General features: G+C 25.1%; 1 protein-coding gene across 1 annotated transcript; it reads left to right on the top strand.

Annotated features, from left to right (window-relative positions):
* LOC145828997 (BOS complex subunit NOMO3-like) lies at nt 1–27,972 on the top strand. The gene is made up of 16 exons (XM_082936740.1): nt 1–23; nt 1,345–1,523; nt 6,907–6,983; nt 9,480–9,659; nt 9,806–9,982; nt 10,961–11,066; nt 11,560–11,700; nt 11,946–11,986; nt 12,474–12,600; nt 13,528–13,681; nt 14,570–14,696; nt 15,732–15,845; nt 18,405–18,518; nt 26,741–26,777; nt 27,362–27,430; nt 27,827–27,972. The coding sequence occupies exons 1-16, from the start codon at nt 1–3 to the stop codon at nt 27,970–27,972; spliced, it is 1,812 nt and encodes a 603-aa protein (XP_082792866.1).

Raw genomic sequence — 27,972 nt, 5'->3', positions numbered from 1 at the left:
ATGTCAAGATTTCAGAAAAAAAGGTTTGTAAAATATTTTGTTAGGTATTTTTATTTTAGCAAAAAGCAGTTCAAAATTTCATGCAATAACTTTATTTTTAATACACTTGACAAAGATAACTTAAATTAAACATAGGGGGGGGTAAAACACTTCATTAAATTAACTTTGGCTTTTATATGAAAGCTTAAAGTACAAACTACAAGCCAGTTTTTTTAGAATTAAAAAATATCATTTAACTTTTGAGATATTTTGTTTTTTGTAAAAACTTTCCAAAACCAAATTGCAAATTTTTTAACGTCAATTTTCTTGGAAATTTTAAAATTCACTAAAATTCCATGTTGTCCTTTAATTTTCAAGCAATCTTCTTCAAATTTTCAAGGAAATGTTCCTTATATAAAAAGAAAGAAATTACTAATAGAATTTAATAATTAAAAAAATAAAAATTTTATCACAGAATTTAAAAAAGTCTTTTTTTTTTCAAAAAAATATATTTAAAAAACACTTATAAAAGTCCAAAGTAATGTTTTTTGTTTATGTATAAAAGTTATTCTGTAAAAGTTTGAAGAAGATTGCTTGAAAAATGTAGGAGGAGAAAAATAAAATAGTATTTTTTTTTGCTGTTTTAGTTTTCCCTTTCCATAGGGAACCTGTTATGCGGGCCCAACTTTAACTGGTCATATCTCAAAAAATTATTCAAATTTTTTAAAACGATAAAAGTCACCTTTAAGCTTAAAAAAAACTCTACTAAATAAGATCAATCTGTAAAAACATCTCAAATCCCCTATAGCAGGGGTCGGCGCCCGTGGGCCAAATGCAGCCCCTTAAGTCAAAATCTGCAGCTCGTGAACTCCTTATTAGCCAGAAATATACATTTTAAAAAAAATAAATATCGAATATTTTGTAATAAAAGCTTGCAGATAGGCTCAAATTCAATAAATACTCTTCATTAGTGCTCTAATATTGCTTAATTTGTCATATGATTGATCTTAAATAATACTTTTTTACTAACTACTTGAACTTTTTTAAATAATTGTTGCCCTCAAAGGTTTTATTAGTGTGGCCTGCAAGCAATTTTTCTAAGAAGAGTTTGCCCGCGAGCTACATAAGGCTGCCGACCCCTGCCTTATAGCTTTGATTCATATAATATGTTTGCAACAAGTAAATAAATAAAATAAGTATTAAGTTCAACTTAATTATTAAAAATTGAAGCATAAATTCTAAAATTGACTTGCTGTAATTATTGCCCTTATATTTTTCAAAGCTCAAATTTTAATCATCAAATATATTCAAACCTAATAACATTTATTTAGTTTAAAGATAAATATAAAATTATTATTTTTTAAGTATTCCACGAGACCAGCAACGCTTGATCTTTGGTTGGAAACTATTGGAATATGGAAGAACCTTATCTCACTACAACAACCAGAAAGAGTCCACTCTTCATTTGTTGTTGAAACTAAGTGGTGGAATGAAAATATTTATAAAACCCTCAATGTCAAAGCATGGGTCCAAGACAAATTTAGGTTTGTGAATATTTTCATTTGTACAACAAAAACGACATAATTAATACAAAGATCCTGTTTTATATTTTTTATATCAAAAAGTACTAAGTTTTAAGATATTGTATTATTTAGACTTATATAAATTCTAGTTGAATATATTGTTCAGACTTTAGTCATAAATGTAAAAGTTTGTAGATGGATTTAACTACTTAAGTTATTTATCTGTTACAAAAAGCAGGATTTCCACGTAAAAAATATACTAAACCTATAGAAATGTTTGTGAATAATTAGTCAATGTCTTATTCATAACTACTTTAAATAAGAAAAAACTTATTTGATATTAGCAATAGATGTTGACATACTAACTTGTTTTTAATGTTAAATATTTTATAAAGATATAACTATAAAGATATGTATTTTTATAAAGATACTTGTGATGGAAAAACAAAAGTACTTGGAAACATGAAGTAACCTGGAATTTGACAGTTTAGGCACAAAAAACCTGGAAAAACTGAAATTTGCAAATAAAAAAAATCAGATAAAATTGAACAAAGATCTTTAAAAAATCTTGAATTTTAAACAGTTTTTACATAAAAAATAATTAACATTTAAAACAAAGTATCTTTTATATACAGTAATTTATTTGTGCTATTTAAAATTTTAGTTATTATAAAACACATTTAATGTAACTTTACAGATGTTTTTAATATTTTTATCCTTTTTAGGGCGATAGGAGGAAAACCCATGTTTTTACAAGTTTATCTTATTTTAAAGAGTTTTTACTATACTTCAAGTTTCTTTTAACCGTTTAAAAAATTCTAATTACTTTTTGAGATATGATTGGTCAAAGTCGGGCCACGTAATAGGTTCCTCATGGGAAAAGAAACTAAAACAGCAAAAAAAAAGACAATTTTGTTTAAAATCTATCTTCTTGTACATTTTTCAAGTAATCTTCTTAAAACTTTCACAGTCTAATCTTTATACAATAACAAAAAAAAGTTATTTTGGAATTTTAAATTTTAAGTAAAAATACATTTAAAGATTAACACTTATTTTCAAACTTTGTCATTTTTTTTTAAATTACTAAAATTCCTAAGTAACATTTTTTTTATAGTGTAAGAAACACTTACTTGAAAATTTGAAGAAGATTGCTTTAAAAATGAAGGAGATAGATATTAAACTATTTTTAAAATTTCTGAGATAATTGACCCCAAAAAATTTGCGGTTTATGTGTTTGTATCAAAAACTTTTCACAAAAAATAAAATATCTTAAAAGTTAAATGATAATTTTGAATTCTATAAAAATTGGCTTGTAGTTTGTACTTAAAGCTTTCATATAAATACCTTAGTCATTTCTTGTAAAAAAAAAGTGTTGGAACCTCTCTATGCCGTCATATTTATATACATTAGATTTAATTTAATACTAAAAATAAATCAAAAACTTTGTAATTTTAAAAACGTGAATAAAATTTTCAAAAAACTTTTAGTAGTGCTATTGGCTTGATTTAAACTTTTGTCTAATTTTAGTTTTATTACTGTCGATTTTAAATATTTTTAAGTTAAATAAAGGTCAGAAAGTTTAAGTATTTTTATATAGTTAAAATATTTGTGTATTAACAATTAAATGTTTTAAGTATAAAGTATGTTTATTGATATAAGATATATATCATATAAAAACACTTGTAATATTTTTAGTTTTGTGTCTATTGTCGTACTGCCTATTTTATTTTAATTTTTGATTGACTAACTAAACAATTTTTTAATACGTCTTAGTGTGCATATTTGTAAAGTTTTTAAGATCTCACTCATTAAACTATACTTTTTTTTTGTTTTGATAGTATACAGTCATGTAGCACCTAAACAATTGTAAGTAGTTTTGAAAACTGATCTTATTTAATTTTAAATGTAGTATTTGTGGTTTTTATTAATAAAAAATTCTTTGAAATGAAATACTACCACCAAAGCACATAGTGTTATAATATTACTAAGAGTAATATAAAAGTTTCAATACTTGTTTAATAAGAAAACAAAATTTTTTTAAAGTTATTGTTTATTTTGTAGCTATAGTTTTAAAACAAATTTAATTTTGTTGCGTTATAAATTTTTCCATCTTTCTGAATAATTTAAATTAATTCCTACCGGTCTTTCTAAAAACTGAACTTTGTGTGCATCTTTTATTTTTGCTGAGACATCTTCTTTATAGAATTTTTTATAATAGAAATTTAAAGCATTTTAGTCTCTTAAGTTAACAAATTAAGGCAGGGTTGCCACTCGGTCAGGAAAAGTCAGGAAATCAGGAAAAGTCAGGAAAAATTTAAAAAAATGACAAAAGTCAGGAAAAGTCAGGAAAAAATGGGGGGTTTTAAAAAAAGTCAGGAAATTTGATAATATTTAAATAAAGTCAGATTTTGTCAGTTTAAATTTACAAAATTTCTTGTTTTTCAAACCCTTCAAATGGTAAAAATTAATTAAAAGTCCTTTAAAGTCGGAAAAAAATTGCAAAATTTTCCTATAAATTTACAAAAATATTTAATTGTATTTCCAATACCTTCATCTGGTATGAATTAGTAAAGTACCCTTTACAAAACTGCAAAAATTTTCTATTAACATATTGAACAAGTAGCCTTCTTGAACAAGCAGATTTTGTAAGCTTTTTAGTATTGATGATATGTAGCAAGGACACTTCCATTGTGAAACTGTGATATATACACAAAAGTTTATCTAGCATAATTTTAGAATCAAAGTGTTTTTTGTTTAAGTAAATAATCGGGTTCTTTATAATTAAGCAGTTAGTTTAGTATTTTATGTAACAAGTTAATGTGTATACTTTACCTCTTTATAATTTTTCAAAGTTGGTTAAATTTATAAAATAAGTAATAAGAGAGGTACATGCTAAGATTAAGTTTACTTATTATTTGTATTATTTGTAGAGTAACTTAAGTTTTTAAAGTAAATAAGAGTATATTTATTTGTTACAAATTTTATACTAAATGACAAGAGGAAGTATTTTATAAATGAAAGTAAAAATAAATGAGTGCCAAAAGAAAAGAAATGAAGCCAACAAGTTGTGGCTTGATTTAGAGAAAAGATTCTCTCAACAAGTGTAGGAGCAGCAGATGAGAGCGATTTAAATAAAATGAGGCAAATGATTTTAACTGCAAATAAAATGAAGCGGAATGCAGTTCAGATGAAGGAAACCATTTAATTTTGATAGATGAAGAGGCTGAAGTGCTAATAAAAAAACAGAGAAAAATTATTTTAGTACATCATTTAAAAAAACAGTATTTGATTAAGTTCTTTATTGTTTTAAGGCCATAGGGTCGTCCAACATTTTTTTTTACAAAAAATAACTTTGGCTTTTATATGAAAGCTTTAAATACAAACTACAAGCCTGTTTTTATAGAATTTAAAAATATCATTTAACTTTTGAGATATTTTATTTTTTGTAAAAAGTTTCCAATACAAACGTATGGACCGCAAATTTTTTGGGGTCAATTTTCTTGGAAATTTTATTTATTCACTAAAAATCTATCTCCTCCTTCATTTTTCAAGCAATCTTCTTCAAATTTTCAGGAAATGTTCCTTATATTGAAAGGAAAAAATGTTACTTTAAAATTTTAGTAATGTAAAAAAATAAAAATTTTATCACAAAAATAAAAAAAAATTGTTTTTTTTTTCAAAACAATAAAATTTTTATAATTTTTTTTAAAAATTCCAAAGTAACGTATTTTGTTATTGTATAAAGATTAGACTGTGAAAGTTTGAAGAAGATTGATTGAAAAATGTAGGAGGAGATAGATTTTAAATAAAATAGTCTTTTTTTGCTGTTTTAGTTTTCCCTTTCCATAGGGAACTTATTATGCGGCCCGACTTTGACTAGTTATATCTCAAAAAATAATTTGAATTTTTTAAAACGATAAAAAGCATATTCAAGCTTAGAAAAAACTCTTTAAAATAAGATCAACTTGTGAAAAACGTGTCTTACTCCTCCTATGGCCTTAATGTACTAACTGTAAAATTTTGTTATTGTTTTAAGGTTTGAGTTGTGAAAGTTCCTATTAATTTAAGGTTTTAGTTGTAAAAGTTCTTTATATGTCGCTTTGTTTATTTAGATACATTTATGCTAGGAAATTCTTAAAAAATTGTGTTCTTTATTGTTTTAAGGTTTTAACTGTAAAAAGTTGTTATTGTTTTAAGGTTTGTAGTTGTGAAAGTTCTTTATTGATTTAAGGTCTTAATTGTAAAAGTTCCTTAAATGTCGTTTGTTTATCTAGATACATTTATGCTAGGAAATGCTAAAAAATTGTGTCTTTTTCCAGACAAGCTGTGTTTATAAGGTAATAATACATGTATTTTGCTGATAGAGCCGTTTATTACAAACATCAATCATACACAGATGGTTTAAGTGATGTACTGGAAGTTTGATGATGGAATTCAGCAAAAAAAATTGTTGTTTTCAACCTGTTTTAAAATGAGATTGAAAGCTTTATATAGTTTTAAGTGTTAGAATATGTATTTTAGAATAAGTTTAATTTAAGAGTTTGATTTAGAAAAGTCAGGAAAAAGTCAGGAAAAGTCAGGAAATTTTTCTCAGCTTGATCAGTGGCAACCATGATTGAGTAAACATTTATAAACTGTTCAGTTTCAAATAAAGATTAGGAAGAAAATTTGAAATTTATTTAATAGTTGAAATTAAAACCACCTTTTATTATATAATTATATAATATCTCTGGGCATAATTTTTTTTAAAGTAAAAGTTGTATTATTAAAAAAAAGTTTCAACTTTGACTAACACTTGTTGTAAGTTTTTAAGTTATACCTTTTTGAGTTTTCAAACACTACTCAAGTTATCTTTGAGTTTTTATTGTTTATGTTAAACTTTATTAAGAAATAAAATTTGTGTTTTGAACAATCATTAAATTGCTAATTGTTACTGCTATGTCAGCAGTTTAATTGTTTGTGTGATAGCTTACTTAGTTGGTTTTGAGTTTTGTTAGTTCAGATAAAATTTTAGCATATTTTATGTTTTGAATATTTTATTCATTGATTATTGAAATTATTGACTACTTTTCAAATAATTTTAGTTTACAGATATTTATAAATTAAAATGTTTTTTTTTTTACAAAATGATACAGTTAAAAGAAAATAAATAAAACTAGACGTTTTAAAATTTACTTGATTTTGTGGATAAATCAAATTTTAACTAGATCTTAGAATAAAGAAATTAATTTTTTTTTGTATTACTTATTGTTCAAAACGTTAGTATTTTGCTTATACGACCTTACTGTTTTTGTAAGTCATTTATATTATATGTGCTGTATCACAAGCAACAAAATATAAAAATATACTCGATCCTAGGATAGTTGTAAAAATAAATAAATAAAATAAAATAAATGTTTCATAGGAATTTACTCTGTTGAAACGAAATTGGCGGATTCTCTGGTGGAGCAAGGAATGACTTTACAGCCTGCAAATATCAAGGTAAATTTTCTTTAAAACAATTTCTCAAAAGTTTAATACTTAATGTTTTAGATGCAAAGTTATATAAGTATACAATTACAAAAACAGTTTATAAAATGTAAAAACATTATTGTAAACACCCTAAGTTTTTTTTTTTACTTATTTTTTTATGTATTTTTTTAAAGAAATAGTATACTTAAATTTTAAATTTACTGAATGGTGATAAACTAAAGAATAGTGTAAAAAATATTAACAAAGTATTCTAAAATTTCAATACTGAGCTTTACAGATTTTTGTAGAAATTTTATCAATGTCCTTAGTTTTTTAACAAGAGTGTTCTAGTTAAAACATCATTAATAGTTTATACATGTGTGATTTAAGTTTAAATGTTATGTTTTCAAAATCAATTTAATCTTCTAATACAAATTTAAATACTGATTGATTAATACTATAAAGTAAAGTTTTAAGTATGGATTGTAATACTATTGAAAGTTATAAATAAAGTTTATAAAATAAAATCTTTCATATTAACTGTTTTAAAAGTTATTTAAGAGTGTTTTATGAATATTAAAATACTTTTTTTGTTGTTACAAGTTCTCCCACATTAAGTCTAATAATATATAGTCTGAGTAACCATACATTTTCAAAACTACAAATAAACTGTATAATTAAAAAAATATTTACAAGAATAAATTTTTGAATGGAAAAAAAGAATTATAAACATTAGGTCTTATATTATTACCTTATGCGTAGCTTGAGCAGGGTTGCCACTCGGTCAGGAAAAGTCACGAAAAATTTTAAGAAATGACAAAAGTCAGGAAAAAATGGGGGGTTTTGAAAAAAAGTCAGGAAAAGTCAGGAAATTTTATAAAATTAAAATAAAGTCAGATTTTGTCAGTTTAAATATACAAAATTCCTTGTTTTCCAAAGCCTTCAAATGGTAAACGTTAATTAAAAGTCCTTTAAAGTCAGAAAAAAATTCCAAAATTTCACTAGAAATTAACAAAAATATTTAAATTTATTTCAAATGCCTTCATCTGGTATAAATTAGTAAAATATCCTTTATAAAACTGCAAAAAATTTCTGTTAACATGTTGAACAAGTACCCTAATTGAACAAGCAGATTTTGTAAGCTTTTTAGTATTGATGATCTGTAGCAAGGACACTTCCATAGTGAAACTGTGTTATATACACAAAAGTTTATCTAGCATAATTTTAGAATCAAAGTGTTTATTGTTTAAGTAAATAATTGAGTTCTTTATAACTAAGCAGTTAGTTTAGTATTTTATGTAACAAGTTAATGTGTATACCCTACCTCTTTATAATTTTTTCAAAGTTGTTTAAATTTATAAATTAAGTTATAAGAGAGGTATATGCCAAGATTAAGTTTACTTATTGTTTGTATTTTTTGTAGAGTAACTTGAGTTTTTAAAGTAAATAAGAGTATATTTATTTGTTACAAATTTTATACTAAATGATAAGAGAAAATAATTTATACAACAGATATATAGTTTACTTTTTTATGTCTTTTTTTATAGTTACTTAAGTATATTATTTTATAATTGATTTTTAATTAAGGATTTTATATTAAATAGTTTAGGTAGTATTTTATTAAACTAAGTGAACAATTTATATAAGTAAAACTGATTAAGAAAAGTCAAGAAAATTTTGGTAAAAAGTCAGAAAGTCAGGAAATTTTTCTCAGCTTGATCAGTGGCAACCATGCCTGAGTCATTTTTTAGAACTAAAATACTTTCAAACTAAAAAAACTTTCAAAACTTTCAACTAAAAAACTTTAAAGATGTTGCTTATGTTTCAAAAAGTTTTCAGTACAATTTTTTCTCACTAAAAATACTTTTTCTTTTGTTATTTAAAGTACCAATCTAAAAAAAACATGAAGATTTTTGAGTGTTAAAAATAAAATGACACTTTTCTGTAAATTATTTAACTCTGAATAAAAACTGATTTCTAAAAAAACACAACTTTATCATTAAAAAAAACCTAGCATAAAATTATTTGAAAAACTGGTTAAGAATAAACTTCGCATTTAAAGGGGTGCTTCAAAACGGGTAGGAGCAAATATAATTTCATTAATTCAGCTTTTTTGTCGTTTTGGATTGCACCTCTTGTCAAATACTCATTAACTATTATTTCTTATATTTCAAAAGATTTTTTTGTATTTTTTAACGTTTGAAAATTTTCTGATACCCAAGATAAAAATCACAAAACGCCACCAACTTGAAAACGTTTACAAATAGTAAAATACTGACCTAAAATATTACTAACGTTTAATTGATAAGTTTACGACAAGGTTTCCCAAACTCATTATTTTAATGACCCACTTGGTAGAAATTAAAAAGCTCCCCTATCATTATATATCGCCCATTTACTAATTTATTTACCCTTTTACTTTCTCACCCCCTTACTAATCATTGCTTCGCGATGCTAAAGTTTACCCATTTTTTTTAGTTTATCATAATATCACTATCTATTAAGTTTTATTCACAAATTTTTCAGGTCGAAGTGGTCGACGGACCGGTGTTTGGGGTTGACTTCAGCCAGTACCGCGCAAACGTCAGAGTAAACGTCACGTGCATCGACGGTTGCCAGGGAGCAGTGGTTGCCATGACGACATCGGGTAACAACAAGATGACCCACACCCTTGAAAAAGATGAAACTTTTGCAACGGTCCAGTTAGTTTTTGTCAACAAAAAAAGCTTTAATTAATTAATAGTTTAACATCACAGCTACCTTTTTTTAAACTTAATTTTTATGTAAATATTTACTAATATTTTAAATAATATGTATGTATATACTAGTTTTTAACTAAAATTTATATACAGAAACGTGCTTCCCGGCGATCACGTGATCACGATACAGCATTCCGATTGGTGCTGGAAGGAAGAGGGGAATCCCTGAAAGTTTTTCCCGAGCCTGTAAAAGACGAAAACTCATTGGTCGTTGATTTCGAGCAGAGCGGCTTCCTACTGGCTTGCTCGCTTATCCATGACGCCGATGTGGTGAGATATATGAGTGTTATTAAAACAAATTAATATCAATACACTAACGTTGCGATTTTAATCTTAACAGTTTTACAGCACTTTTTTATTAGTTATTTCATGTAAACTTCATAATGATTTCTAACAATACAGTAACCTCTCGGATCTTTACGCACTTGTGACGTTACGCACTCTCGTTTAGTTACGCACTTCAGAATTCTATGAAATTCAGAAAATAAAAGTTTTAATTTTTTTTAATATTGCACAAACTAGGTTTAATGTATTTTTTTAAATTAAAATATGTTTTTGAATGCTAGCACACCTCTCTATATCTTTAGACTTTGTAAATTTATGTTCCTTGACTAATTGATAAACATTTAGTTATTCTCAGTATATCAGAAATTTTGTAAACAATAAGAGATTAAATCAAAATTCTGAAATAAACATGACTGTTTTTAATAATGAAAGTATAATGAAATAATGAGAGTTTAAAACACAAAGAAATGTTACAGCAGTCTTGCATTATATATTAATAAACACCATTTTATAATTGTAAAGAAATGCTTGATTATAAATTAAAATTGCTAGGTAGAATAGAATATAAATGTCACATATAAATAAAGATAATTTCTACTTATTATTAAAATAGTAAAATTATTTCTACCCGTATTATTATTTTATAGAAATTAAAATCCTTTTTTTTAATATATGTATAGTTTTATCTGTTGTTTCCATATTTATAAATAAAGTAAACAAATTGTTAAAAGTGGGAAAGTGCCTAGTCTGCTTTTAACTAGAAGCAATATTAAAAAACAGCCATTTTATTGAGTATATTTGGTACCTCTTGTTTCTTTACGATCTCTCATATCTTTACGCACTTTTTCTGTGGACACAATGTGCGTAAATAAGCGAGAGGTTACTGTTATATATTTTTTTAGTTAAAAGCAAGTTTTAATTTTTACAATATATAGTTTACTAATAATTCTTACTGTGGTTTAGGACATTGAATTGGACGGGAAAGTAGCTCAGACAGTCGCAATGAAGAAAAAAGAATCAAAGTTGTGCCTTTCCCGTCTTGCCACAATTTCGATGATTCAAACGACAAGTTTGTTAAATAAGTACTGATTGTTTTGACCATACAGCAATAAAGGGCTAATTTTTAATCCTTGATAAATTTATATACTAGTTATTTTATTTTAAATACTATGTATATTTTTTTAGGATTTCAAATTGATTGTTTTTTACTCTTAAACTATCTGTCATGAATCGTAAATAGTTTTCTAAAAAACCAAATGCTACATATTTTTTAAGAAACTTTAACAATGTGCTCGTTTGATGATGATTTTTCAACTGTGTACGTTAGTTGTGATAAGCTTAACAAGTGTAAAATGTAGCCAAATTTACAGCTTAATATTAAGTGTTATGCTAAAAATGTGATACAGCTTGTGATAAATAAACTTATAATAATTTTTAACAAATAATCATGAAATGTATGTTTTGTTTTGTTACTCTTTTCGTTAAAAGTAGCTTTTTCATTACATACATATTGTGTACTGGATATACTATGTAGCTCAACTTTTTATGAAATCCCACAACAGGTTGCTTCGACACGAGCGCGCCAAAAAAGATCGTTATGACGTCACAATCTCACACGGCCGTCTTTGAAATACAAACTTCCAGAAACGGGAAGTTCCCGCAAGAGATACTCGCTAACGTCAAACTGAACGATGACCAGTCTGGTGAGTTGGTCGGATAAGTATATTTTAATTCTCGCTATATTTTAATATAATTTGTGGGTTATAAAAAAATTTTAAATATATTTTTTGTTGTCTAGAGAAAAACGACTAAAAGTAGAATTGTAATTAAATCAGTTGATTTCCTTTCCGTTGATTGCAAAGTGTTTTTTTTACTTGTTTAACATGACTAATTTACTCAAAGTTAATAAAAGTTAAATACATTTAAACTTTGGTATGACACGTTTTAGGAGTTGAAAAAATATTCAGTCTGGATGAAGAAAAGTCTACGGTGAGTTTATTATTTGTAATGTTAATAAGTTAAACTGGTAACAACTTGATCAGATCAGGGTTGCCACAAAGTCAGGAAAGACAGGAAAAAAAAGACAAAGTTCAGGAAAAGCTGGGGCTTTTCAAAAAAAAAAGTCAGGAAATTTGATATAAACATGCTGTTAATAAGAATGTTTATCATCACATAAAACTGCTTTTTGTTAATGTTATTTTCTAAAACTTTTGCTTTCACAATTATTTTTTTTCATGTACTTATTGAACTTTTGAATAAATTAACATAATTGTAGTATTACGTTTGGTATTTTTTAAATCGGTTTCAATTGAATGAAAAAATGATTTAGAAAAGTCAAGAAACTTTTTACAGCTCGATCTGTGGCAACCCTGTTGTTATATACTTTGCTCTAAGTAAATAAATGGTTGAAAAACTAATATTACTTTAAAGCTTGTTATTTACATATTGTTTAAATAGTGAAATATATTTGATGTAGGAGGAAACTTTGGTGTACACGCTGGTTTATTTAGTAGAATCGGATAAACAGCAACAAATTGAAGTCACACCAGTTTCAAGCGTGCTTCTGTTCACACCTAAATCTTGCAAAGTTTCATCTTTACAAGGTTATTGATGTTTTATTTGTTAAAAATGAACCTTACATATGATTTAAAAAATTCTTGTTATTAATTGTGGTCATTTAAAATACTTTTTGTTTTATAAAAAACTTAAGTAATTTTTATGTCAATTTTATAAGAGCGGTAACTTTTTAGAATTGATTTCAAGAAAAAACTAATATAATTTGAATGAGCAAAAAATCGTTTATAAAACAATTGTATTTTTTGTAAATTTATAATTAACGTAAAACGTTATTTCTTGTAACTTATGCATACGGTTTTTACATTTTTATAAACAGTTATACAAACAAATTTCAATTGAATCAAAAGTTGTTTAGATTTAAATTTACAAATAACTTACAAATAATTTAAACTATATAGTTTAAAAATACAGTTACAAACATTTTAGAGATGTATAAAGATAAATTTAAACCTATCTCATACTGATGGCTCAATAGATTAAAACTTATTGTTTAAAGACCAGTTGACTAAAGTGATTTCAGTAAGATTTTTAGATTAAAACGTTTAAACGTTTTTCAACAGCCTACCATAAATTAGAATCACGTAATTTAAAAACAGTTGAAATTTTATTTTGCTGATGTATAAAAAAAAAAAAACTTACTACATCCTAATAGCCACGATAAAAACTATTTATTCAAAACTCTTATGATCAAGATTGTTGCAAGGATTTGTGTGTTATTAGAGATATAAAAATAGATCAAAGTTTTCAAAATACTGAAAGCTACAACGGAACAAAACTTTATCTATTTGATACAGATTCGTGAGCTCAATTCAATTAAAATAATTCAAAAATTTGTAACTAAAAAATCAAGCACTTAAAATATCATCACAGATTTATAAAAGCAAATTTTTTAGCACAATTAAAGCCGCCACAATTAATTAAAACTGATTTATTAACTTTCTTTAAAACTCAAGATTCGTGCGATCAAGTGCTGCAAACGTTCGAGGGTCGCGTCGGAAAGTTCATCAGTGGAAATGTTCAACCGCCAGTCGAAGGAGTGGAAATAAGCGTACGTCGCAATGGTGACGTCATAGTGCAAGTCGCCACCGGTCAGGACGGAACTTACAAGTTTGTTTGAAACTATTTTCAGGGTTGGCAAAAAACCTGGAAACTTGAATTTTGACAATTTAGGTTAAAAAATCTGGTTAAACCTGGAATCTGAACAAGAATCCCTAAAAATCTGGAATTTTAAACAATTTTTTCATGATAAGTAGAACAATTTTGATTTGATACAAAAAATATACCATGTAGATAAAATAATTTTTTCATTATCAAAAACTTTTCTATTTAAAGCACATTTGAAGTAGCTTTACAGTATCTTTTCAATGTTTTTATACTATTTAATACAGTTTTTTACCTTAAACTTAACTTTTAAAAAAGTAGACCTAAAAATGTATACTTTTAACAACCTGGATGAAATCTTGTATACCTTGAGAAAATTTGCCAAAAATATTTGACAACCCTGTATTTTGTATATGTATATATATACTTAAAATTTTCTTACAAGTTTGTTTGAAGTTTTATTGTTTTAATCCATCATTACCATGGCATTATTGTCTCGTAGTTTTAACGATGTGCATGATTTTTCAGCCTCATTCTTATCTGTTTCAATTTTGTTTTGAACTTTTAGATTGCAATAATCCGGATTAGTATCATACTTTTTTGCTAAAAAGGTTATTTAAACCCTAAGAAATTGTTATTCAGTGACTTGAAATTTTTATAATTTAAAAATAAAACTTTATCAGGGAACCATGTATAAATATAAGTACAATGTTTTAATTAGAAAAAATATATATAGTTTTAGACAAGAAATGTGAAAATTTATGTTTTTTTGTGCAAAACTTTAGAAAAACAACTTAAAAAATAGAACAGTTTGAATAAAACCAAGTTTTTTAGTTTGAAGTTTATAACTTTGAAAACTTGTTTTAATATATTCAATTATTCGTAACTTTCCAGTTACGGTCCATTAGATCCATCAAACGAGTATGAGGTCACAGCCTCGCTGAAAGATCACTCTCTGATGCCGATCGAAGGACAACCCGGTTCATTCGCCGTTAAAAAGTTCAGCAAGATTGTGTTCCAAGTCAGTTTTTTTGCTTACATTTTAAAAAAAGTAAGAATAGTATACTTTAAATATAAAAATGATTAGTTTGTTTAGGAAACTGTAAGTTCAAGTTTAAATTGTTCTGTACAAACATCTATAACAGACATGGTATATCAAATAAAAAAGATTTTATACTTACTAATCGTAGACAAAGATAAAAAAAGAGTTATTATTGTAATTTTTGTGATAGTAAGAAAAACATATTAAAAAAAAGTGAAAAAAACTACTTCAAGAATAAAGTATTATTTGAACCTTTACTGGTAATGTATGATGATCTTTTTAGTAAATTACAAAATACATTGTTTTAGTGGTATTATTTTACTTAAATCATTATTGTTAAAGTAATAATGATAAATTTGCGTTATTTTAAAAACATCTAAAAAGCAACTTAAATACAGTGACTGCTTTTATTTTACTTATCTAGCTTATAACTAGTGATCTACCGGATCTGGATCTATTTTTTAGATTTAAGATTTGACCGGAACCGGATCCTAAGTGAACCGGACTAATTTTATATAATAATTATATATAGTAATATAAAATGTTTTGGATATACTTAAATATTCGAAACACAATTAAGTATATAAAACTGAAAGAAGCTGATCTCGGATAACAAAGTTTTTTTAAGTAACTGGATCTGGATCCGTCCAAATCTCAGCTAGGATCCGCCCGGATCTGGATATTTTTTAAGTTAAGGCTCCGACCGGATCCGGATCTTATTTAAAAGTTAAGATCCGGATTTTGGATCTGGTAAATCACTACTTATAACAATTAAAAAAATTGATTTAAACCTGATTGTTTCATTAGAACTTATTGATTAAATCACATAACTATACAACGTTTTTCAAAGCATTGAATAAGAGTTTCAAATTTTTTGTAAACTAAATGCATCCAATTAGACTTTGCCAAACCCAGTAGCAATGACATGGTTTTAAGTTATATCAAATAGAAGTATAAACTAAAATATTAATGATAAAGTTACATACGAAAAATAAATTAAAAGTGTGTACGAAGGTTCAATTGGAAGGGGGCGCACCACTGGGTGGCGTGTTGTTGGCGGTGAGCGGGGAAAACTACCAGGGAAGGAGTTTGAGCGACGGCGAGGGAAAACTGACCATTTCCAAATTGGTTAGTTATCAAAAGTGTTTTAATTTATTTCTAGCATACTTTTTTAATGGTTATATCTGTTTTGTTGTGTAAAATCTCAAATTTTGCATTAAATTATTAGTTGACTTGTTGTTACACATTATTTTGTCGTTTAATAACTCAAGTTTTAGATTTGATGAAGTATATTACTTGCAGGGTTGCCACTCGGTCAGCAAAAGTCAGGAAATCAGGAAAAGTCAGGAAAAATTAAAAAAAAATACAAAAGTCAGGAAAAAATAGGGGGGTTTGAAAAAAAGTCAGGATAAGTCAGGAAATTTGATGAAATTTTAAAAAAAGTCAGATTTTGTCAGTTTAAATTTATAAAATTCCTTGTTTTCCAAAGCCTTCAAAATGTGAAAATTAATTAAAAATCTATTAAAGTCAGAAAAATAATTCCAAAACATTCCTAGAAATTTACAAAAATACTTAATTTTATTTCCAATGCCTTCTTTATCTGGTATAAATTAGTAAAATATCTTTTATACAACTGCTAAAATTTTCTATTAACAAGTACCCTACTTGAACAAGCAGATTTTGTAAGCTTTTTAGTATTGATGATCTGTAGCAAGGACACTTCCATAGTGAATCTGTGTTATATACACAAAAGTTTATCTAGCATAATTTTAGAATCAAAGTGTTTTTGTTTAAATAAATAATTGAGTTCTTTATAATTAAGCATTTAGTTTAGTATTTTATGTAACAAGTTAATGTGTATATTGAGGCGGAATGCAGACCAGATGAAGGAAACTATATCTTCATTTGATTAAGAGGTTGAAGTGCTAATAAAAAAACGGAGAAAATAAATATTAGTACATACATAAAAAAAAAACAGTATTTGATTAAGTTCTTTATTGTTTTAATGTTTTAACTGTAAAAATTTGTTATTGTTTTAAGATTTTAGTTGTAAAAGTTAATTCAAGGTTTTAATTGTAAGTGTTCCTTATATGTCGTTTGTTTATCTAGATTCTAGACACATTTATGCTAGGAAATGCTAAAAAATTGTGTCTTTTTTCAGACAAGCTCTGTTTATAAGGTTATAATACAAGTATTTTGCTGATAGAGCTGTTTGTTACAAACATAAATCATACACAGATGGTTTAAGTGATGTAATTGAAGTTTGATGATAGAATTCAGCAAAAAACTGTTGTTTTTAACCTGTATTAAAATTAGATTGAAAGCTTTATATAGTTTCAAGTGTTAGAATATGTATTTTAGAATAAGTTTAATTTAAGAGTTTTATTTAAAAAAGTCAGGAAAATTTTGATAAAAAGTCAGGAAAAGTCAGGAAATTTTTCTCAGCTTGATCAGTGGCAACCATGTTAAGGGCATAGGTTGGTCGAACATTTTTTTATTACAAAAGATGACATTGGCTCTTATTTAAAAGGTTAAAGTATATACTGTAAGATAGTTTTTACAAAATAAAAAAATTAATCTGAATTTTGATATATAACAAGTTTTGTAAAAAAAAATCTGATACAACCATATATAATTGAAAACTTTCAAAGGTAATTTTTTTGTATTTTTAAAAGTTCACTAAAAATCTATCTTCTCCTTCATTTTAATATTACAAACAACTTTTAGGAAGATGGTTAAAAAAGAACATTATGACCAAATTTTTAAAAATAAAAATTTTTAACATACTTTTTTTATTGAAAAATCAGTTTTCTACAAGTTGTTTGAAATATATGAAATATTAATCTGAAAAAGTGTTTAAAACAGAAATTTGAAGGAGGAGATAGAATTTTAGTAATTGAGTCTATTTTGCCCTTTTAGTTTGGGCCTCCTGTAAGGAACCGATTGAAAGCTCTAACATTGATCGATTATATCTTAATAAGTACTTTGAATTTTAACAAGTAGTAAAAAGTAACAAGGAGCTTATCTAATTTATAAAAGATTAAATTTGAAAAAAAAGTGTTTTGCAGTCCCCTCTATGCCCATAATACATATTAGGTATTATTTTTAAAAACCTTTTTAAGTTTTTTATTTTTTCTACTATCAATTTCTTTATAAAGTGATTTTTTACAATGTTAATAGTTGTTGTTGTTTTTGTTGTTGTTAATAGTTACTCTTAGTTACAGTATATCATAACACAGTATGTTTTTGGTGATGGTATTTTTCATAAAACTAATATTTTTTAAAGTACAAAATTTTTAAATAAATTAGGTTTTAATTACAGTATTTGAATAATATAAAAATTTATGTATAGATTTTTATTACCTTTTTATGTTTTATTAAAGTTTTTGTTTAATGTATCTAAAGTACGAAAACATTATTTACATGACTCTGTTAGTATGTAAGGTTTTTTCACCCAGTTTTAACACTATAAAAATAAACTAAAGGTTTTTTTCAAAGTATTTTGTGTAAAATTTGGAAAGCTTTATAATGGTTTTTACCATGAATGAAATTTAAAATTTTTAAATTAGTGTAAGCTGTCAAACTTTTTTATTAAAACGGCAGATTACCCACTATTATAAAACATACTGTAGTTTTAAAATACAATAAAACTAAATTCTCCCCTTTTAACTCTTGTATATTTTCTAGGTCAAACCGCCAGACAATCTGATTTTAGCTGGAAGATTGAAAGACTTGTACTACACCCAGAAAAAGTCCACTCTTCATTTGGTGTTGAAACATCGTGGTGGATTGCAAATATTTGTGAAAACATTGACTAGTAAAATCATCACATTAGAAGTTGAAGCTTGAAACACTATTGAAAATTTTAAGCTGAAACTCAATATAAAGAAGGTTCGTTAAAGTTTAAGTAAAGGCATACATTTTAAAACAAAAACGTTGTTGAAATATTAAACATTTCTTTCATATAACTTAACATTCTTTGTAGTATGTATAAAAAATATAATATGTTTAACCTTACAATTAGATTTAGAAAATAGTTAGTTTCTTGTTTGACAATGATGTTTTTTAACATTATGAGGCTTTTAAAACTGTTAATTGATTATCAGTATAATGTATGTTAAACTTTTTAAAGTGAATGAAATTTATTTGAGTTCAATTTTTATTTACTAAAGTTAAAATTTTAGCTGTTGAGTTTTACTGTTCTATGCTTAACTTTTAAAATTTTGTTGTAAAATTAAAATCTAATGGTTTAACCTGAATTTAAATTAAACTGTAAAACAATTACATTTATAGGTTAAGCATATCAATTAATTGAATTTAAAGCTTGTTTCAAGAAATCTAAAAAAGCCTATCAAATAATTTTTTGTATTTTGATCTTTGAAATAAGTATTGAAATTAAATAATTAGTATGAAATGCAAGTTAAACTAGCTCACACTTTATAAATAATAATAAAATGCTGATTTTTTTATATTCATAAATTTAATCAAACAAATAAGTTTAGTTAGTTGAAGTTTGTACGTAATACTTCGAGTTTATAGTAAAGAAGTATTTTAATTTTAAGCATTATTTTAATCCTAGTTAATATTTTGTTTCAGTATAATCTCTTAAATACTTTTATAATGTTTTAACTAAATGTTTTGTTTCTGATAACCTTTATTTTCTTTGTAAAAATGTTTAGTTTGTAATTTACATTGCTTTCAAAACTGTTAGTAAGTTATGAATATAAAGTTTGTAAATCATGTTAAAGTCAATAAAAATTTACTAACTTGAAGTCTATTTTTAAAGATCAATCTTAAGTTGTAGAATGTTATTGTGTTATCCTTCAATTTTTTAATTTTATTTTAAGACTAAAATCAACCAATAAAACTTGAAGTTATTTTAAAGTAATTACATTTTAAATTTAAGATATAATTCACTAAAGTCTTTTATTTAAGTTGATTTGTTGTTGTGAAAATTATCAGAAAATGACTCACTCATACATATTGGTTATTATTAGATATTTTGATTTGTAAAATAAAGTATGATATTATTAAAGTCAATTTTTGTCAAAATATTAAGGCGTTTAGAACTTATTTGGAATAATACTTGAACAAAATAAGTTGTGATGAATGATGAAGTTTTCATTAATAATTTTATTAACTGATATTAAACAACAGTTTGTTGGAATTTTTTGTACCCATAGTGTACTTTGTTTATGAACTTGTTTCTATAGTTTTGTTTTATGTTGTCCATTATTTACAACTTATAATTATTTACTCACAAAACTAAATTGATTATAATTTTATATTTTTAGTTAAGTAATTTAAAATGTATTTTGCATAGATTTTTTAAAGTTTAATGTCTGTGGTAATTTAAAGCTTTAGAATTTTGTTTATAATCAAGATCTCTTTTCAAAGTACGGCTGGTATGCACATTAGTCTATAATTTTTATGACTAAAGTTTTAATTAGTCAAACAACTTAATTTTTAAATATAATGAATAATATACAATACCCTACTAGTTAGTTTCCTCTAATTTTTAAGTGTGTTTTTAAATGAATTAAAGTAAGAAAAACTCTAATTTGACTCAAAACAAATGTTAGAAAAGTTTTATATGTTTAAGTTAAAAAACACAAGCTTTGTATCTATAATACGTAGTTTTCAAAAAGATAAAAAGAAGTTTAGAACTACTACTTTAAAACTAAAATGTTTGCTAATATAAGCTTTTTTTTTTTTAATTTTCTAACTAACATTTTTAGATCTTATATAATATTTTAGGTATCAGAAAACAATTTGAAAATGGAAGGACTTTGTCTGACTACAAAATCCAAAAAAAATTGGTGTTGATCCTGCAACAACATACTTTTCATTGAATTTTATATTTTCGCAGTTATTTAAACATGTACTATATCACATAAAAAATCTTGTTTGTTATATAATGTTTTTAAGCAAAAATTTATGTTAATAAATTAAGTGAAATTTGCGGCCAGTTTAAAACATAATTGTTTTTAAATTCATAAGATATAAATTTTATATAAAATTTCGAGTTTGTACATTATACGCATAACATAATATTTCAGCATATTCCTTCGAAAGTCGACAAGACATTTGAATTAAAACTTACTTTATTTTGAGTAAAATAATTTCCATGTAGTCATACTTATAATTATTGACTCTGCTTTAACTTCAATTTATTTTTTCATATCCAAAGTTAGTTTCACCTCAAATATGAATTCCGGTAAGCATTATGGAACATAAAGCTTTATTTAAAAAGTATCTGTCCAACTTGAGAGTTTTTTTCAATTGACTTGTTTTTTGTAAATTTTTACAATAAATCCTAATACTGAGCGTATACTAATAAACTTATTATTTTTTATATGATACAAATCTAGTATTTGGACCGCCTTATAGTTTTTACTTTTCATTAAATCAGGGTTACTACAAAGTCAGGAAAAACTAAAAATAATTACAAAAGTTAGAAACAATTAGGGTTTTTGAAAAAAAAAAATCTGGATAAGTCAGGAGACTTGACAAAATTCAAAAAAAAGTCATATTTTCTCAATTTAAATTTACAGAATTCCTTATTTTTCTAAGCCTTCAAATGGTAAAAATTAATTAGAAATCCTTTGAAGTCAGACTAAAATTGCGAAATTTTCCTTGAAATTTCTAAAAAAATTTCTGTAAACATAATCAACAACTACCCTGCTTGAACAAGCAGTTTTTGTACGCTGTTTAGTGTTGATGATGTGTTACAAGGAGTGAAACTGTGATATGTACACAAAAGTTTGTCTTGCAGAGTTTTAGAATCAAAGAGTCTTTTGTTTAAGTAAAAACTAAGTTTTTAATAATTAATCACTGATTTTAAATTTTTATCTAACAAGTTTCTGTGTATACTATACCTCTTTATAATTTTTTAAATTGTTTAAACTTGAATAATAAGTTATAAGAGTTATAATATTTCATGGTAAGTTAACTCATTTGTAATTTTTAGTAGAAAAACTTAAGTTTTAAAAATAAATAAGAGTATATTTATTTGTTACAAACTTTATACTTAATGATAAGAGAAAATATTCTATATAACAGGTATGTAGTTAACTTTTAATGTATTTTTTACAGTTACCTGAGTATTTATTTTCTAATTGATTTTTAATTTAAGAATTTTATATAAATGGTTTAGGTAGTATTTTATTAACCTAAGTAACGATTTATAAAGTTTACATGTTTTAAATAAATACTTTTGTTTTTGAATGTTATTAATATCAAATTTATTTAAAGGCAACGACGTTTCACCCCTAAGGGATCTTCAGGCCTGCAAAATAAAATATGAAGATAGATAACTAAAAATATATAATGATGCAAGACATTGTAATCAAATTAAAAGTCATAATATCAATACAGTATTATTATTAAAAAATTAATATAAAAAAATTAAAAAATCAATAATAAGGAAAAAATAATATATTATAAATAGCATTTAAACTTACAATAACTAATATATTTTATACAGATTTAGGTTTAGCTTATAATAACATAAAACAAAATTGCTTTTAACAAATAAGGGTGCAAGCAAAAACTAAATAAGTAATAAAAGTTTTAAATACGTTAAGTTTTAAAATAAAATTTCCTAAAGTGCAGGCAGGTGTAAAAGAGCTCTTGTCTTTTGTTTAAAATTCGTTTCTTGTTAGCAAGTGCTATTTAATTTTTTTTTCCAGGTTGCAAGTTTTGCAGATTTTACCTATGTTTTTTATTTCTCTAATCTTATGCATGGTGTTCCACCTTAAATCGTAGCAAGTGTTATTGTTTTTTAATCTCCAAATATACTTGGAAAGTTCTGTTCCTTTGTTATTTTCATTCCTAACATCACTAATGTGTGCATACCATCTCTTTTTGAATTGACCTCTCGTGGATCCTATATATTCCTTTGTTTCGATCTGACTAGTGATTGTCGCCTTATATACAACATTCTCCTGCAAGCATTTGCTACTTAAGGGGCAGGAGTCTTTGTCGCGGCAGTTGCACATCTTATTTTCTTGGTCGTTCTTATGATTGGTTTTACTTAGTATCTTCTTGTTGTGGCCACTTGTTAATGATTCAACATTTTTTTACAACAGTACGATATTTTGCAATTGCATCTGTTGAAGATATTTTTCTTGCTCTCTGTTTTGAAGTGTTTGTCAATTAGATTTAAGAATTTCTTGCAATGTTAGTTTTAACTGATTGGAAGTATGGGGAATTGAAAAACATAACATTATTAATTAATTATTACCTTCTAGGTTATTTTACAACTTGTTTAGCCTGACTATACTTTGCTGATAAAGCAGTTTATTAAGCATACACCAATCATAAACAGATGGTTCAAGTGATGTAATAGAAGTTAGATGATTGAATTCGGCAAAAAAAAAAACTGTTGTTATAACTTGAATAAAAATAAGATTAAAAGCTATAGATAGTTTCAATAGTTTGATTAAGTGTATTAGAATAAGTTTAAATTAATAGTTTGATTTAGAAAAGTCAGGAAATTTTTATCAGTTTGATCTGTGGCAACCCTGTTAAATAGTTCGTGTTAATGAAGATAACTATAAGCGTTTTTTTTTTTACTCAACACCAAATACTTAACGTATTCTATGATAAAATGTCCTGGTAACTTTTAAAGTTTTGCACAACAAACTAAAATTTGTAGTTTATCAAAAGGCTAACAACAACTTTTAAATTGATACTTATAAGCTAGTAAGTATTTTTTTTATAAAAAATATCTTCACGATATTAATTAAATCATAATTTACTTCAAAACAGTTTTAATGTCAAAAATTAAGTTCCTGTAAGTTTACAGATGCTTTTTTAAACTTAACTTGTGTGGTGAATATTAACTGTTTATAACCTTCATCAATATACAAAATTTTAAACTAGATAATAAAGGCTTAGTTAAAAAGTAATAGCAATAAAAAAAAACTTAGGCTCATAGTTAAAAAAATAAGTATTTTTTTTTGCTTAGAAAACAAAAGGTTATCAAAAATATAACAACATACCCCTAAAATAGTTGTACATTTATGTATCAACTAAAAAAAAAAGAAAAATATTATTAAGCTATAACTAACAATATAAGTAAACATTAGTTTTGAGCAAAACGATTTTGATGTACAAGTAAAACCAAATACCTAGAAAAACTTTTTTGTTTGGATAGATGTTACGTGAAAAATTTCTGATTCATGTAAATATTAAAGCACTTAACTAAAATTCTTAGTCAAAACTATAACATATTTCAAACAATTTAAACGAAAATCAAGGTTTATGTTTTTATTAGAATGATATTCAAAATATTTATAAAGTTTTTATAACAAGTACTTGTATATATTGGTTTTCAACTGTTTTGCCTAACAGAAAGATTTTCCAAAAATTAGTGATAAAACTATTTTCATAAAAACTTTACCAAAATTTGACTATTTAGAATCAATAAAAGCGAAGAGTATAGCCTCAAAAAATTTCAGTAGTCAGCCATCAATTAAATACACATGAATAACTTAACCTAATAACAATTTTCTACGTAAGAACAACAAAAATTGAGATTAAGTTGTCATACTCTGTACCAAGCAGTTTTCCTCTTGCTTTATTCATATCTCGATAATACTTAATAAGATAAAATCCTGCTATTGTCACAAAAAGTTTTTAGTGCGAAATTGACTGATAAGCAACAATCAGCTCAAACGCGAGCTCACACATAATCACGTGCTTTTGAGCATACTGCAATTTCATCAGAATAAATTTGATTTTTTAGAGTTTTTTTTGCTTTTTTTGTTTAAATATTTGTAGAATTTAGTTTACCAAGCTTTGTATGCTGTGAATAGACAAGTTTTTATTAACTTTAAATAGTTTTATTTAATACTTTAGCAGTATCAAGCCTAAGGAATGACGTTTTTGTGAACTTTTAAGAAAAGGTTTTGTAAAGATAAATAAGTATAATTCTAAGTTAAACTAAGTTAAATAAATGTTATGAAATATAGAGTAACTATTTTGGTAAAGGAGTACTAATATTAAGTGTTTTTTTTTACTTTTTGTTCTTCCTATAGTTTTAAGTTAGTTTTATTTTTCAAAAAAACCGTGAGAAAGCTGTTTTCTTAAATATGTGTAAAATTTTACCAAACATTTAGTGCTTGATAAGCATTTTTTTCAAAGTTTAAAAGAATATATGTTCAATTGTTATATTTTTTTGTTAAGTTTACTTTTTGTAATAAAATAAAGTTATAATTATCTTTAGTTGTTTTAGACAAACAGTTATTTTAAAAGGTTAAATATTTTAAAACATTTCCTTGTTGATTGTATTTTGCATATATTAACATTAATAAATTTTATAGCAAAAAATTCTTTCTAAATTTGATTATTGTTTCTAAATAAAAAATAAGTTTCCATGTTGATTAAATACATCGAAATATGTTTTAAAAAGAATAAAGATATAAAAAACTTAAGAACTTGAACAAAAAATAAGCTTCGAATAGAGTAAATTCTTTGTGAAACTTTTACGAGTGTTTTGTTTTGTAAACTCAAACTTAAAACTTGACTCTAATTAGTTTTTAATTACACTAGATATCTCAAAGTTCTTATTTGAGTTTTTGTCAGTTTAATTTACTTCAAATTTGAACAAATAAAGTTTTAGATTAGAATGAAATGTTTTGTTAAGCTTTGTTTACTGCATTTTAAAATTTCTAATTATACAATAAAGAAGTAGTTTATAGTTATTACTTCACATTTTATCATATTAATTTAAAGATCAATTAAGCTAAAGAAACTGTTTAATATGTTTTTAAGTTCATTTTTGAAAGTAATAAACATTTAATTTTGAAGAACTTATAAAATCAAAATTGTCCAATTTAATGTAAAACACCTAAAATTACATACCTTGTTGTGAGTTAAAAAAAGTAACAAGTTACTATTAGAAACTTAAAAAATTGCAACTTAATTACTTTACCTATATTTAAAAAACTTACACAAAATCATTATGATACACATTTTACTTAACACAATTTATAAGCATTGTAAGCTAACTCCTTTTTTAAATAAATCAACTATCATTGATAAAGATAGCAGTTTTAAAATAATGTTCATAGCTATAGATTATACATATAACATATAAACCGTTAAACTTTTTTGTAGTTTTTAAATAAAAAAAATAAAAATAGTAGGTTTTGATTATTTTTTGTACTTAGTGTTTTCGTTTTTATAGCGAACATAAACTGATTAATAAGGTTTAACAATAGTTTATTTAAATGTGCAAGAAAAAAAGCTTTATTAAGGTTATTAACCTTTTGAAATCAACTTTTGCTTTTAGAAATATTCAAAGTAGCGAAATAATCAAGAAATAAAATACTTGCTGTTGTAAAGAAAAAATGAAATTTATCGCCGTTGTGATGATTGTTGGAATTAGTGTTAGTTAAATTTAAAAATTGAATACATTTTGCTTTAATAATAAGCTAAATTTATAATTAAAATTAAGATACTGTATATTTAGTATTTATCAACAAGTTTTTACTATACTTGATCAATTTTTATCGTATTACAACTTATTTTAAATCTTACGAAAATAAAAGTATATTGTATTATTAATTTTTTGTACCCTTGTGTGAAAAAAATGAAAAAATAACGATTTTAGAATTAGAAACTTGTGTACATAATGTATGTAAATATTTCAGAAAAAAAAAAACATTTATAAAATTTATAAAGTTATTTTGTGCTAGAGTACTCTTTAAAATTTCTAATAAAGCTAGTAGCAACTTGTGTTAGTTTCTTAAATTTAAAAGAACATATTTCATAAATCGACAACTAAACCGAGGTAAACCTTAGAATAAAAAAAATATGTGTAGAAAACTATTGTGTTAATGATGTCAAAGCTTTTAAAAGTCATTTAAATGATTGATTGAAAGTATTACCTTTTTTTTTAATATGAAGCAATGCGTTGTTTTACATCATTGCTAAACATGCGTAGTCCATAAGTATTTTTTAACTTTTGTTAGATAAAATGTGGCTGGTGTTATTAAGTGTTATTTATTTTTCAGCTGATGATTCAACCATCAGTGATAGTCGACGGAGGTGGTAAGTTAATTAGTTGTTACTAACTTTTGCTTTTTTGTTGCAATAAAACTTGCGTCTAACAATCTCAATCTCACATTTTCGTTTATAGCTCTTTTTTACATGGCAAAAGTATCTAGTATTAAAACAAGTATTGTTTTATTCGTTAAAACTGTAAGCACAAAATATATCACAACATAAGAATTTACATTACAATATTTATTTTGCTTTGTTTTTGTTAAGGTAAACTTTATTACTTTGTTAGAAATACAAATTAAAGAAACCTTAAATTAAATATATTTAAAAAGTAAATAATGTTTATCTATCATCAATACATGAATGAAAGAATTTTATTTTTATTTAGAATTTTGAGTGTTTAAAAATTTATTATCTCTAAACTTCGAGTTATTTTTAAATTTATTATAACAAAAGAAAAAATACGAGTTAGAACACTTTAAATTGTTACGCTCATTTAACAATTAAAGTTTAAGCTTTTGGGTAACATTTGGAGTACATTTATAAGGTTTTATTAAAAACTAAGCTACGTTTTTGATCAAAAGTTTAAAGATAAGCTTTATAAAATAGTTTTTAATTAACTTGCTTTTCAGAATGTTACGGAGAACGTGTCATAAAAGTCGACGACTATTGTTTGTTCTACTATCAAATTCTCGGTGAAGGTGAGGAGATAGTTGAAAAAAAAATATCTTTTTAACCTTTTTGTTGTACATTTGTATTATACTGTATAAGAAGACCTTTGATACAGTTTTAAAGAAACCTAGCATAGATAGAAATAAGATGTTTTTTCAAGAAAAGTTATAAGTGTTTAAGCTTTTACGTTAAATACTTAGTTTCACTGATTTTAAAAAAACAATTAAAAGTTAAAAAAAGTTGATATTTTTTTCAAAAATCTAAGTTGTTAAAAGATGTAAACCGAAGGCAATGTCTAAACTTATGTTTGCTGTCAATAGTGCACTTTGCTTGCGCACATTTAATGACAGTTTAAAATCTCGCTCTCTTCAAACAAAATTTTAAAGGTTAAAAAAAGACATGACTCAAAGTAAATATCATTACAGGTGTCTGCAACGGGCTGGATGCGTACAGCACAGATATATGCTTGAATTTGCAACGGGCAGGGGAAGCTGATCCACAAATTCGCGTTCCTACTGCACTGTGTGTTCCCACGGGTAATTTTGCTTTGGTACTTGAAACAACTAAATAA

Source organism: Thalia democratica, chromosome 2 (genome assembly GCF_965202585.1).
Source record: "Thalia democratica chromosome 2, ktThaDemo2.hap1.1, whole genome shotgun sequence".
Taxonomy (NCBI): domain Eukaryota; kingdom Metazoa; phylum Chordata; class Thaliacea; order Salpida; family Salpidae; genus Thalia; species Thalia democratica.
The sequence above is the reverse complement of the archived record's forward strand: the minus strand, read 5'-3'. Positions and strand labels throughout refer to the sequence as shown.

Coding starts and splice junctions, on each gene's coding strand:
- LOC145828997 (XM_082936740.1), top strand. CDS start 1: ATGTCAAGATTTCAGAAAAAAAG. Junction 11,987..12,473: donor TGGATGAAGAAAAGTCTACG/GTGAGTTTATTA, acceptor TATTTGATGTAG/GAGGAAACTTTGGTGTACAC. Junction 13,682..14,569: donor GGTCAGGACGGAACTTACAA/GTTTGTTTGAAA, acceptor GTAACTTTCCAG/TTACGGTCCATTAGATCCAT.